This window comes from Cavia porcellus, unplaced genomic scaffold (assembly GCF_034190915.1).
Source record: "Cavia porcellus strain 051 isolate PalLab524CR breed Dunkin Hartley unplaced genomic scaffold, mCavPor4.1 scaffold_32, whole genome shotgun sequence".
In the NCBI taxonomy this organism is placed as follows: Eukaryota; Metazoa; Chordata; class Mammalia; order Rodentia; family Caviidae; genus Cavia; species Cavia porcellus.
This window is the reverse complement of record NW_026947515.1, coordinates 27,836,182-27,849,676: the sequence shown is the minus strand read 5'-3', so window position 1 is coordinate 27,849,676 and position 13,495 is coordinate 27,836,182. Positions and strand designations below refer to the sequence as shown.

Here is a 13,495-nt window from a genome sequence, read left to right as displayed (position 1 = left end):
TTCTGCTGCCCAAGGCCCATGGTAAGAACAGGCATAGCCAGTGCTCAGTCTGAGTCCCTTCTTGAAAGGCTCCCAATGGCCAGGCAGCGCACAGGAAAGTCAGCAGGGAACAGCATGCCCACTCATGGGCCAGTGCTGCCCGGGGAGAGGCACCACACAGAAGTAGGTTTAACATCCGACAGCCGCATGAAAGGGAAACTGTGTTAGATAATTATGCTTTTTATTTGAGACAGTCTTGCTATGTAGCCTAGGCTGGCTCTGAAGTTGCAATCCTTCTGCCTCAGCCTCCTGAGCACTGGGATTACAGACCCATGCCATCATTTTAGCAATGTACCTAAAGTAACTCAATGTATGCAAAGCAGTATCATTTTGGCATCTAACCGATACACATTTTTCAGTCTTTGAGTTGTGCTGAGTCTTTACACTTCAACATGTGCTTCATACACACACACACACACACACAAACACACACACACACACACTCGCCCTGTGCTGGTGTTCAGCCACCGCGTGGGAGCAGCAGCTCCTGTACAGGACAGCGCCAAGGCTAGGTAGCACTCTCGAGGAAGCAGGCAGAAGTCTGTCCAGCAGGACTCACTTTTCCAAAATCACAGTGCCCTTAATATGGGCCCCACTACAACCACCTCAGCCCGCGGGGCCCGCGGGGGCACAAGGAGAAAGACGTACCCAAAGCCTCGGTCTGCCACAGTGGGCATCTCAGGGAAGGTGGCACCAGAAAGTGGATTCTGATAAAGCCACCTCTGTGTTTTCACCAGGTCTTTTTTTTTTTTTTCAAGAAGACTTCATGTCTGGGGAGAGAGTGCCAGGCCCTGCTGTCTCGCTGGAACCTCCATGGCCTCTGTCCCTCTGTGGTAGTGGCTGTCCTTCCTCCTGTCCCCTGCGCTTGCTCTAGTCCCAGCTGGGCACTGTCAGGGCTACCCTGCCTGGCCCCTTGGTTTCTGGCCACCTTCCTGTAGCAGCTCAGAGATTCTCTGCCTATGCACAGCCAGCGAGCCAGTGGCTCTTTCCTCTAGAGAGGAACTTGGCCAGCTCGAGGGTCCACTGACCCTCTCCACAGCATTTATTCTCAGAAACACAATCCCAATACTGTAAAGATTCCCAGCTCCCAGCGTGGATTTCCAATTACCCACATTCGGCCGAGTGGCAGCCACTTCGTTAAAATTCTGTAATTGCCATATAGAATTTCTATAAATTTGCCGTTAATTTTTAACCACTGCATCTTTCTCTTAGAAAGTGTAGCAATAATTTGAAAATCTATAGATGATATTTTAAGTGGATCGAGACAGAGTGGGGAGGGTAAATCCCGGGGGATCCTGGTATAGGGAAGGCACATCCTTTAGCTTGGATGCAAACATTTCTGGCCAATCTATAGGGTTTGGTAGCAACAAGGATTGATCAGACTCTGATCCACGAAGATCCTGCTCTTAAACGAGAATGGTTTTGTGCACAAGATTCTCTGCGAGCTGCCAGGTCCCTGCTCCCCCCTTGGAAGGTAATTTACAAGCCCAGCTTCTGAGTGTAATCTTCCTGCATTGTGCTGCTCCACAGAGCCTCTGAATTGCAACATGGACCAAGTCTATAAAAGATGCTTAGGAGGAAACGCAGCCACAGAGATGTTCCTACCCCTGCCCCCTACCCTGCAAGCCACCGTCCAGGTGTTAGGCAGGGAAATTAGCTTGCTTTTCAGTAGATGCCAGGGAGGAATATGGGATGGGGAGGAGGCTGAACCAGAAGGGAAACTGTTGAGCCCACAGAAAGCTTCTTTAGGCATGGGGCTGCTCAGTATTCCTGACAGCAGCCTCTCTTTTGGGGAAGTCCCTGGCTGGGGTCAGGGGATGAAGAAGCTGGATCTAGAAAAGTCCTAAAGGGAGACTGAGCTGATAAGGTTGTGAGGGTCCCTAAAGGGGCGCAGGATGCCCCCACAGGCTGCCAGGATATTTTGGGAAGAAGTGACCATGAGCATAACCCCTGGCCAGCCATCCTCCTTGTGTGGCCCAGGAAGGCAGGAGTGCAGATGGTGGCAGAGCCCCAGGGCCTGGCCACATTGTCCTTTGTGCTGACAGGCTCCTTCTTGCAGGCTCAGAGAGCTGAGTCCTTCCAGCTCTTTCTAGCTGCCAAGAGGGTTTCGGCCATGGACATCCACATTCAACCCCTGAGCCTATCCCCAGAAAAGGCAGAGATTGGCTCCAGGCTGCGAGGGTTATCAGGCAGCAGCAGGGATGAGAAATTGGGCCACAGAGCGATTTGAAGGTCCCAGTGTTTGATCTATTGCGGGGCTGGCTCCTCACGGCTTTGCTGCTCCTGAGTCTGGTGACCTGAGAGAATTGAAGCTGCCTTAAATACAGTGTCTGTTGGCTGTATATTAATCAAGCAGGAATCAAAAGTCACCACATCCTGGGGAAGCAAAAAAGGAACAGGCCCCCCACCCCGCCATCCTAATGCAGCACCTCTCAGGGGAAAGAAGGCTGGGAGGGCTAAAAGCAGCACGGGGCCTCCGCTGGCTGCCAGCTCTCCCCAAACCTCCTTGCCAGTGATTTCTCAGAAACCTCATGCCCTGGAACTGGAGAGTTGTGTTGTTGCCAAGTCATGGCTGGACCCCAGAGCGTAGATCAGAGAAGAGGAGGACTCTCTCGCCTTGGGATCACCAGGAGCAGGAAGGGGGCCTGGCAGCTGGTAATAGCCTCACACCTGAGTCAAAGCACACTCCCCACCACGCAAAGATGAGCCATTTCCCCTGGTCTCAGGCAAGCTTTAGGGCCGCTAGAGGACACAGAGCGGCTACTGCCTCTTTCTCTGTTCACAGTGCACCTGCACCAGGTAGAAAGTCACACAGCTTCCCCAGTGTGTTTTCAGCTGCCAGGCAGACCGAAAGCTAGCCAGGGTCCTGCCTAGCACCCTCCTCCTCTCTGCCCTTGTTCACCTGCTCAGAGCCTGAGAAAGGAGTTCCATATTTGGCCCATTCACAGAGAGGAGCCTGCGGTTAGCATCTGTGATAGTTTGCTTCCAACTGCCAGGATTGTCCCCACCCCTCTCAGTCCAGAGGCGAACTCAACTTCAGAAAAGCTTCCCTGGAACAGTTACCCAGCCCCACCTCCTCCTGCCAGCCACCTCGATGCCTTACTTCCCAGCGCCTGTCTGCAGCTTGGCACCTTCTGCCCAACAATGTACCGGCTTCCCTGGGCCCATGCGCTTTGCCAGGACAGTGTGGCCTCCCTGGGCCTTTGTGTGCCGCAAGCTCCTAATGAGCTTTTAATGAGCTGATGCTTTGACTTCAGGGGTCACAAAGGGGCAGAGGAAAAGCATGGTGCCAGCCCCTTGCATTCTGCTTCCCGAGACCTTGAGGTTGCCATTTAACTAACTGAGTGCCGGGGCCAGGGCTACAGCAGAGGCTTTATCCAGAATCTTGAGGGTATGCTCAATTTGAAGGACTTAACTTCCTAGTGCTGAGTCCAGGGTGCCACTGGCCACCATTCTTTCTCTCTGCTGCTGTGAGCCTGGCTGTCCTCTTGTGGCCTCTCTTTCCCCATGCTGAAGAAAGGGTAGCTTGTTTCTCTAACATAAGATTTTTAAAAACCAGTGGCTAGGTGGAGAGCCCACTGAGTTGAGGTCTGCACTCTGGAGCCTGTGCACGGAAGGGACCTGGCTGCCTCTGCCCGGAGCTGGCTCAGACCCCTCCTCTGTTGATGAAAGAGCAAACCTGGACCCCACTGCACAGATATCGTCAGTTCGGTTTTCATTGAATCTGTGCACAGTGGTCCCAGCAGTGAGGGCTGCCACCTGCGGCCATACCAGGCACAGTCTCCCCCGGGTAGGGCCCTGCTTGCCACTGCAAGTGCTGAATTCACCCAGCCTCTTTCCTTGGCATGCAGCTTTTCTCTACCAGCTCTGAGAGGTGACCTGAAGCCTCCTGGAAGTTAGAGAAGGTGATGGTGGCTTCAGCTTCAGGGCAATCTCCCCCTTGTCTCTAAGGCCTTCACACTTTGAATGCAATGAAGATGGGAATGGTTTGTATGAGATATAAGTCAGGCTTTCCTAACAGGAGCTAAAAAGCCAATGGGACGGGAGGGCTTCCAGGAAGCCAAGCAAACAGGCTGCAGCTGTCCCGACAGACTTCGGTGACAGCCAACAGAGGGAGGCACTGAGCTCCACGATCCCAACTTCCTTTCAGTCCTATTGTTTCTGGCCTGTGAGCTCCCTTTCCCCCTCAAGGGTCTGTTTCAGCAGCAGGAAGGAGCAGGGACCCCAAAGGAGATGCTGGCTCTGTCCCTGGTGCTGAATGCCCGTGTGGGCAGTGGACTGCCAAGGGCATTGCCCTGAGTGTCACCAGTCTGGGCTGTGTGAAGCAGTGAGGTATATATGACTGCTTAGACCTAAAATCTCTACTAGATACTGACAAGTCCAAAACACCCAAGAATCCGATCGCCCAAGGCCATCTCCTTTGAGATCCAGCCCAAGCCACAGTCGCCAGCTCCAAGCCGACGGACACCTTCTCATGGTTCTAGGAGCAGAACTCTCTTCTGTGGTCACACACAGTGTTACACAAGGGCACCAGGAAGCAGATGTGCACAGGCTTAGCTGGGCCAGAAGGGTCTAGAGGCTGGGTCAAGCTCAGAGCACAGGGGAGGAACCAGCAAATGGAGCACTGCACGGCAGACCCTGCAAAAGGGCTCTCTGGGTCCACGTGGCTTCATTATAGGGTTCAGCCACCCACCGAGTACTCACGACCTCCTGTCTAATGAGAATGAGGAAATTCAAGATAATTGCCACGTAGACTGAGCAATGGTGTGATTAGTAAATGCCCAAGCTATTGCAAATGACTATTCCATTATCGGACTTGGTTTGGGGTTGATCCTGTTAGGAGAGAGAGCCAAGGGCTAATGACGAGGATGCTTGCAGAAGGCAGGGGCCGAGCAGAGCAGTCAAAGGGAGAACAAGAGGCTCCATGGATCCAGGAGTCAGGAGTCTTGTTTTGCAGCCCAGACTCTGCCTCTAACTTGTTGCACGACCTTGGGCCACCTCTGTGATCTTAAAAGTGTCATCATATAGCAAACCTTCACTCCCTAACTTGCAGTGATCAAATGAGATGAGCTCCAGTAAGGCACTTTGAAAAGGTTAGGAGAGAATGAAGCAAAGGCAAGGTATTGTTACAGTTAACAATCAATAATGATAATAAATCACCATTTCCCTTCTGCATGCTCATTATCCTGGGAGTTTTGAGCAAACAGCAAAGTTCTTGAGCCTTCAGCTCAGAGATACAAATGAAAGCATTGCTTCTGCTTTCTTCTGACTTTTGCGGGCTGCTTGGCCAGGCCCTGGATGTTACCTTGGTCACAGCTGGCACTGAGAACTGGAGATTGTTTCTCCAAGGCTCTACTCTGTCCATGCTTCTGCCTTGCTAGACGCTCAGGGGCCAGACGGGGGTGGGCGGGTATGAGGAGCTTCCCAAGTCCTCAACGGCCTGCCGAGGCCTCTTCCCAGCAGCCCAGAGGTGGAACATCACAGGCGCAGCTGCTTCCAGCTGTGCCTTTTGCTCTGTGCTCAGCTCTCTCCCTTTTCACAGATGAGAAGAGAGGAGAAGTCCTGGGGGCTCATTTAAAACAAATAAAGCTTGGCAAGAGTGCTGAGTGGGAAGCGCAGTCAGATGGCACCCACAGCCCCTTCTCAAGAGCAGTCCTCTGGCTCCCAGGCCCTGAGGGGAGAGAAACTTGCAAAAGAAAGATGTGCTGATAACTGCAGCCCTGTGCAACTTCTGGCTTGGCCCATATATCTCGAGTATGCCCTTTGCTTTCAGTCTCCCTGTATTTATTATGTTTAATTTTGCTGGGACATGGTTGTAAGTGAGACGAATGGACCCGAATGTGGCTGGAAAACGCCTCTTAATTAAACAGATAAATAAACTTCCTTTGCACGCCGATTTGTACTTTTGCTGCAGTCTCCACTGGGGCTAGAGGGACAGCAACCGTAGGTGGGGCACCCCACTAAGCTGGAAGATGGGTGCTGGCCATGGCAGCCAGCCCTGGGCCTGGCTTTCCTTGTGTGTGCTCCAGGACCCCCTGGCAGAGGGACCCAAGGATGGGAAGCCCCAAAACCCCAGCCCCTTTTCACAGGCTTGCAGGGGAAGGGGATTCTCAGCTGGTGTGAGTGGGCCCCCTGCTGGACACCTCCAGCATGGCCTTGTCAATAGCAGACCTGCACTGGACAGGTCTGCTATTGGTGTCTGCTGGGGGTACTGTGGGGCAGCTCTGGGCTGACAACTCCACTGTACCTTTAACCCTGTTCCCTCAGCTCCCAAACTGAGACAGTAACTCCCCTGAGAGAGTGTCTGGTTAGGGATGCAGGACTTTGGTTAGATCACATCGCAGAGGCTCCTTGGCTGATCCCATACCTCATCCCCGAGTCCTGCCCACCCCAGCGGAAGGTCCAGTTCTACTTCTCTGCCTCTTCAGTGCTCATGTCCCCACCTGTGCCAAGAAACCCAGGCTGGGGCAGGACGGGCTGGCTCTGCAGAACCACAGCAGACAGTGTGGTTGGCCCAATGATGGGCCTGCTGTAACCGGAGCCTATGAGCTCAGCCCTAGTCCTGAGTGGCCTCTGCCAAGCCCCACGATGTCCTCCCTGCACAGGAGAAGCCTCAAGACAGCCTGGCCTCTCGGGAAGGGGAGGGGGCAGGATAATGAGTGGCTGGTGCCCCGCTCACTCTTCCTTTAGGAACGGAGGGCTAGGACTCTCCTGCTGGGCAGAGCCCATGGGCAACTTTTGGAATTCCCAGAGGACGGTGTGAGATGGGAGCCACTGTCACAGGCAAGACTCCCACAAATCCTGACTCAGAACTCATCAGCTCACCTTTGTTACAAACACAGACCACCTCAAGGGCAAGGATCCCACCAGACACTTTGGCAAACATTCTCCCATTTTGCAGAGGTAGGCACCAAACAGACAGAGGGTGTCTAGCTAGGTGATGTAGCCCAGAAAGTTGGGACAGGCAGGCCCTGACCAACTGAAGGGGGAGGCAGTGCCTGCATCCTGAAGGGCTCCTTCCTGGGAAAATGACACAGGATGGGCCAGGAAGGTGCTCCAGAGCCTGGGAACCAGGCAAAACTTCTGAGGTGCCTCTTCACCTGGTATTTATAGTGGTGCCCAGGAGCACAGAGATAATTACAGCGCAGTTCCTGCCTCCTTAACAAGGCCCTTCTCAGATTCAGGGAGAATGGGATATTTTTTCCTTGGCTCTTTTTAAAGTAGTGAATATTCACACTGGATTGACAGCTCTTCTTCCCAGCTCACAGCCTCCCTTCAACTGAGGAGCGGGGGCAGAAGAGCCGCCAGGTGCATGGGCTTCCCCCACCCACCACTCAGGGCCACCCTCCCTGGTCTGTGCAGAGCTTAGAAGGGCAGCCAAAGGTCTCAGGCCTGAGGAACTTTGCACCCTCATTGTCTAGTGCACGACAGGGACAAGATGAGGAGGGCATGATCATGGCTGGGGAAGTCTGCAGTGGAGCCTGCATGAGACTAAGAAATAATCACAGCAGAACGAGGTCCGTGGCATTCTGTAATTAGCTCCTATTGGAAGTCACAAGTCCAGAGCACAGTGTGAAAGGCAGCAGGCATGCAACCCCTGTCCTAGTGAATACGCCAGAAGTACATATTATTCAATGCCTTTTGCTGGAGGTTTTCTTTTCTTTCTGTTCTGCAGCTCTGTGTTCACACTGGAGCCCAAGTGTGACTCGATGGCTGAGGGAGGCAGGTGTCTAGACATGCCCTCCAACTGGATACTCTCAACACAGTGGACTGCCGTCTTGGTTTCCCCACCAGACAGTGCACTCACTCTAGGACAGAGAACTATTTCTGCAGCCCCAGCATCTTGCATAGTGTCTGCAGACAATGCGTTCTCCGTTCTCAATAAGAAAAAGATGGCCAGTTACCTCCAGGAGTGGCTGTGTAACAGGCGCTCTGCAGGACACACTCCCAAATCCTTTCTAGAAGTCCTCACAGTGGACACTTGATAACAATGGTGAATTAGTGAGTGAAGGATGCAAGGATTCATGCTTTTGGAGCCCAGGACTTAGGCAAAATGCTATGTCGCTGGCCCTAATTCCTGAGTGTCCAGGGAAGACAGCACCAGGCAGGGTGACTGACCGAGGCCGAGAGAAGACATACTTGTGAAAGAGGACATGGAAGCTGCAGTACTGGGGGAGGAGGTGTCCAGGACCCTGTTCTGGTGAGGCCAGAACCACTCTGGGTGCCATACCCGTGGGAGAATTCTCCTGTCAGGTCACACTGCTGCTGCCACCATGATTCCCAGCCTCATGCTCTGGCCCTTCAGGTGTCAGACCTTGGCACTGGGCCACCCAGCAGTGTCTGACCTGTGAAACCAAGCTAACAGCCTGGGCCTGCCCCAAAGCAGGGATGGTCTTGGCCAGGCCATAACCAAGACTCTGTAGAGTGTCCCATGCCAGTGCTACCTTGGGAGATCCCAGAGCAGGATTTCAGATAAAGTCAGGAGAGCAGGGTCACAAAACCAGGCCCCCTTGATCCTGTCCCTTCCCCTGTCAACCTTCCTCCTGGACTTTCACTCAGGGTTTCTTCTCAGGGGAGACCATTGCAGTCTGCTTTGGTCTGTTTTGTTTTGCTCAGGTGCAGGACACACCTTGAGAGGGACTACCCAAAGGTCATGTGCCTATCTGCCTCCTCGTTGGGGAACTCATGGAGGAAGGCCATGCCTACCATTCCGTCCTCTTCCATGGTCCTTCCTCGATGCGCCTGCAGTGGGTGAAATATCTAATCAATCTCTCCAGTTAAATGTGGAACCCAAAGCCCAAAAAAGACAAGAGGTTTTTCTGAGATCACACACTGAGTTACTACACACACACACACACACACACACACACACACACACTGCCACACCAATCATTCCTCCAGTGCCAGGTCGTCCTGGGCCTACCTCCTTCCAGAGGGGAATTTGCTGTCCATGATGAGAGGAGAGGACACCAAGTGTCTTTAGGAAGGAGAGCCCAGTCCAGCACTGGCCGTGGATGTCCTGAGTCTGCCCGAACCTGGGGACAGTGTAAGCAAGGCTTCAGGCTGGTTGTGCTGCTCTGCCTCTGACAGCAACCACCAGCGGACTGTCCTGCTCACAGCCAAGCTCACCCGCAGCTGGTGCTGGGAAATTGCCTGACCCAGGGCCACCTGGCAAGTGTGCATTCGCAGGACTGGCTGGTGTGCATGTAGCTAGAAAGGCTGCAGGTTTATGCAGCAGGTGGCGTAAAGGGCTCCTGAAGGCTTCTGCCAGGATGGATCTGGGGTCAGGAGGGGGGTGCTTGTGCACCCCTGCCCGCTGGACTGTGCACACCAAGTCCAGCGGACTTGGGGGTGGGGAAGGGAGGACACACGGTGGCCTGTATCCCCCGTATCAAGTATGCACAGGACCACGCGCCTGCGGCAGAGAGAACTGGAGTAGAGAACACGGGACCTGAGGGCCAGCAGGTGATCAGAAGAGACTCCTGGGGGGAGGGGGCTCCAGCTGGGTTCCCAAGCCCTGGGCAGCCGAGAAGCCTTCCCAGCGCGGAAGCCTCTGCGTAGAAGCCCTCATTACATCACCGACATCCCCGCCGCTGAGCCGGCCTCCCTTAGGAGAGGCGCTTCTCTGAACGCAGGCAGGACCAAGCGCCTTCCGGTCGGGCGGGCCGCAGAGCCGCTCCTTTCCTCCGCAGCGGCCGCGGTCAGTAGACTGAGCGGGGCCCAGGGAGGTCCCAGGCCCCGCGATCGGGAGCACGCAGGCAGAGGAGGGCAGCGCAGGGGCTGGCGGCCCGGAACAGGCCAGTAGGCAAGGGGTTAAGTGTGGGATCAGCTGTGGTGCCGCCGTCCGGGTTCTCTCCCCTCAGCGCGGGGCTCTGTTTGATGTTGGAGTACGCCAGGGACTCCCCCTCCCACCGCTACACACGCGCGCACACGCGCGCACTCACACACGCACACGCACCACTCTTTGCAGACAGGGCTCGGGTGGCTCCAAAGTGGCAGACTCCCCCTCGTTCCCTTGCATCCATCCTCTCGCGCACAGATTCTCCAGCCGTATTCTCGCGCGCGCTCTCTCCAGCCTCCCCGCTTGGGCAGGGGGAGCACCCGGCAGAGGTGTGCCGCTGGCCTTTCCATGCCTCCCTCCTAAAGAGCGCCACGAGGGGGAGGGGAGGCCCCAAGGAGGAAGAGGAGGAGGAGAGACCGGGAGGGCGCCCGGGAGGCAGGGCGCGCGCACACACCGAGGGACGCAGCGAGCGCAGAGCTCCGCCGGCCGCCGGGCGCCCCCCTGCCGCCCCATGCTGTGCTCCATGGCGAACTCGGGCTGCCTCCTGCTGTCCAACTCCGGCAGCATGCTCCCGCACTCCGTGCCCTGCCCGCCCGCCTTCCTCTACCTCCAACAGGTAAGCGGCCCCCGGCCCGCCCGGCCGCAGCCCCCGGCCCTGCGCACGTGCGTCCAGCGCCGCGCCCACGCCCCGCACTTGGCAGCCTCCGCGTCGCCGCGGGTGGCCCCGCTGCGCTCCCCGCGTCATGGCGCCCGGTTGGGGTGGGGGGAACTGCGCCCCTGTGCGGCGCCAGAGCGTGGGGCCCCCGGGGCGCGCGCGGCATCGGGCGGGGGGGCCGGAGTTTGGGGCGTCGCTTGCAACTTTTCCGAAGGCGCGGGAGGGGGCGGCGGGCGGAGTCTCGGGGGAAGCCCAAGGGGAGGGGGCGGGGGTTCTCGGCGCCCGGGTCACTTAGGGGAACTTCGTGCCGGGCCGCGGGGGACTCGGAGGCGGGGAGCCAGGCACCCTCCTTGCCAGCTTTGGGAGAGCTAGGGGGCCCGCGCAGAGGCGACAGCGGGGGCGCAGGGCTCTGCTGCAGCGCGGACTGCGCGCCTGGCCTCGGGGGAGTCAGGCCACCGGCTTGGTGGGACTGCTGAGGGCGGCCCTGGAGCGCTGGCCCGGAGGGGGCTGGGGCCAGACTTTTTCAGTCTGCGGGGCTGCGCAGAAAGCTCGGGCTGGCGGGGAAAGGGGGCAGGAAACAAAGCGACTCTGCTCCCCAGGTTTCCAAGATGCTTCGGGGGGGGGGGGGGCGGAGTCTCTACATCGGCCTTCCTAGCGGTCAGGGCGCAGGGGCAGGGGTCCTGCGTTCCCACCCAGTGCGGAATCAGTGCAGTCCCAGGCCTGCACTGGAACCTAGGAAGGACTCCCTCGCCTCACTCAGGCCCTCCTTGCTGGACTCCCGGTGCCCGTGTGATCAGAGCCAGCTTGGGGCTGCAGTACCCTGGCCTCACCCACCCTGACTGCCCACAACTCCAGTCTGCTCTTCCACCCACTAGGTTTCTCCGGGTTCACACCCTTGCTGTCTCCTGGGCCTGCAAGGTGGAGGTGGCCTCCTGGAGAGGCCTGGCGGGACTGTGAAAAGCTTAGTCTGCTGTCCTGGGGCCTGCTCGGCCCAGCGAGGGACCCCCATAGGACTATATTTGCATTCTGGGATGGGAATGGGGATGAAAAGCATAAATACAGGGTGTCCACCCCGAGGCAGCTGGACAGGGTCAGGCCAGGCATGGACCCTAAAGTACAGTTGCTCCTACCCCACCCCCATGGACACCTGGAGACTGAATGGAGAGTGAGTGTGCTTTTTGGATTCCCTGAGAGACTCTAGGTGGGGCTGGACTTGGGTGGTGGGCTCTATGAGACCCTTTACCAGGGTCCCTGCAGTGAGAATTGCCAGACATACTCGCCACTGCAGAGGAAACGTCGGGGGACTTCCTAGGACTATGCGATGGGCAGGACCAAAGGGTGACCAGAAGTGGTTGGCAGCCCTGAGCCCTCAGCCCTTGGCTTCACCTTTTTGAGACTGTCTGTGACATTCGGGGGTTCCTGGACACGACCCAAGAGCTTTTGGGATTCCCCCAGACCCACAGGCAAGAAGTTGTGTGGGCCCAGGCCACTGCTGACTTCCTGTCGTCGCTGAGACAGGCTGGGTCTCAGAAGTGAGCTTTCCTCCTGCATCCGCATGAGCTTAGGAATCAGTCAGGGGTCTCTGAGGTGGGGCCAAGGACATGAGTTCCTAACAAGTCCCAGACCTCTTAGCGCCAGCTCCTGGGAGTAAGACTCTGCCCCACAGCCAGTCTTACAAGCAGAAATGTTCAGGGAAGCTGAAAGCAAGGCTGGGTGGTCCGAGGGAAGAGCCCAGGGCTTGGAGACAAAGTCCTGAACACGAGCCTGTGGTTTCTTGGTTGCATTGTCTTAGCTAGGTCACTTTACCACGCTGGACCATAGCGTCCGCCTCAGACACGCAGCCCTCCTAGGCTGAGCGCAAAGGCTGCGTTAAGATGATGGACAGACAGAAAATGGCAGTCTTAATGGAGTCAGACCAATGCTCAGAGTTGGGATGAATCCACCAGCAAGACCTGTAGAGTAGACAAGCCTTATTTCCCCAGCACTAGGGACATGTCCCTGGCTGGTGACGTTTCGAGGTGTCAGTGGGGGCACTGGGAAGGCAGAACTACTTCCAGTGACCCGTGCCCACCTGGGGTGGGCATCAGCCATGGACAGAATGCCCCTACGAAGGCCAGTACGTGCCAGTTGTGCTAGGCTTGGAAGCACCTCATTTTCTGCACCCTGCCATGGTTCTGCAGGGTGTCCAGTCGCAGTCAGTACGTAAATCTAGAAGGCAGCCATGTCTGGCTAGTGTGGGTGTATGTTTTTATAGGCACACGCACAGCTTTGGTGGTCTGGGGCTGTTACAAAACAAATAACACATTTATTTGGGGGCTCTGCTTGTCCCAAACCACATTTGGAAAGAGACAATCTACTGCATCCCCCGAAGGGGATGTCACATGAGGTGGGATGACACCAAGGGGTGTACCAGCTATGGCTCCAGAATGAGAGCTTACCTTTCCTGTCCCTCATGGGGGCTTTAGGTCTGCTGCTGAGTGTGGGCCGGTGCCATACGTGAGCTGTGCATTCAATCTAATAGCACGTTTGATATCAGGAGCAGAAGACGTGAAATCAAGCAAGACAAGAGACGTAGTTGGAGGCGCATTAAATTGCAGCATTTAAACAGGCAAGCTCCCTAAACCCGTGTGTGTCCCTCAGACTGGGAATTAAAAAATAAACCTCAACCAGTGGAATTCCGTTCTCGGCGTTGCAGCGTGGTTGTTTCCTGCTGCAGGAGGCTGGGCTGCAGGTAGACCGGGGGTGGGTTATGTCCCTCTGAGACACATAGTCCTGTATAATCAATGAGAGGCACCTGTTGTCTTTTATCGGTCTCTTAGCCTCACTTGGCAGTGGTGGTATGTTTCAGAGTTCTAACCACTCATAGGATGACTTTGGGTCAACACCATGATAAATTCAGCTTTGTTGGGCTCTGGCATTTGGTAGGAGCTCATGGAAAGTGGGCCTGGCCTTGACTTTCCTGCCTGTCTCCCTTAGGAGACCACCGGTGTCTCCACTTAGGACACCACAGGTGCTCCTTC

At 56.1% G+C, this 13,495-nt stretch overlaps 1 protein-coding gene across 9 annotated transcripts in view; it reads left to right on the top strand.

Moving 5' to 3' along the window:
- The window catches only part of Rbfox3 (RNA binding fox-1 homolog 3), a 391,380-nt gene that overhangs the window by 306,643 nt on the left and 71,242 nt on the right, over positions 1–13,495 (top strand). Inside the window, exon 1 of one of the 9 annotated variants that reach the window (XM_005001420.4) lies at positions 9,986–10,436. The exons of 2 other annotated variants lie outside the window; for them this stretch is intronic. In XM_005001420.4, the coding sequence (XP_005001477.4) occupies positions 10,332–10,436 (105 nt within the window). In that variant the 5' untranslated portion in view covers positions 9,986–10,331. Of the gene's footprint in view, positions 1–9,985; positions 10,437–13,495 lie in introns of those variants that run through there. 6 more of the 9 variants (XM_023562904.2, XM_005001424.4, XM_023562903.2 and 3 more) reach the window with 6 other exon arrangements.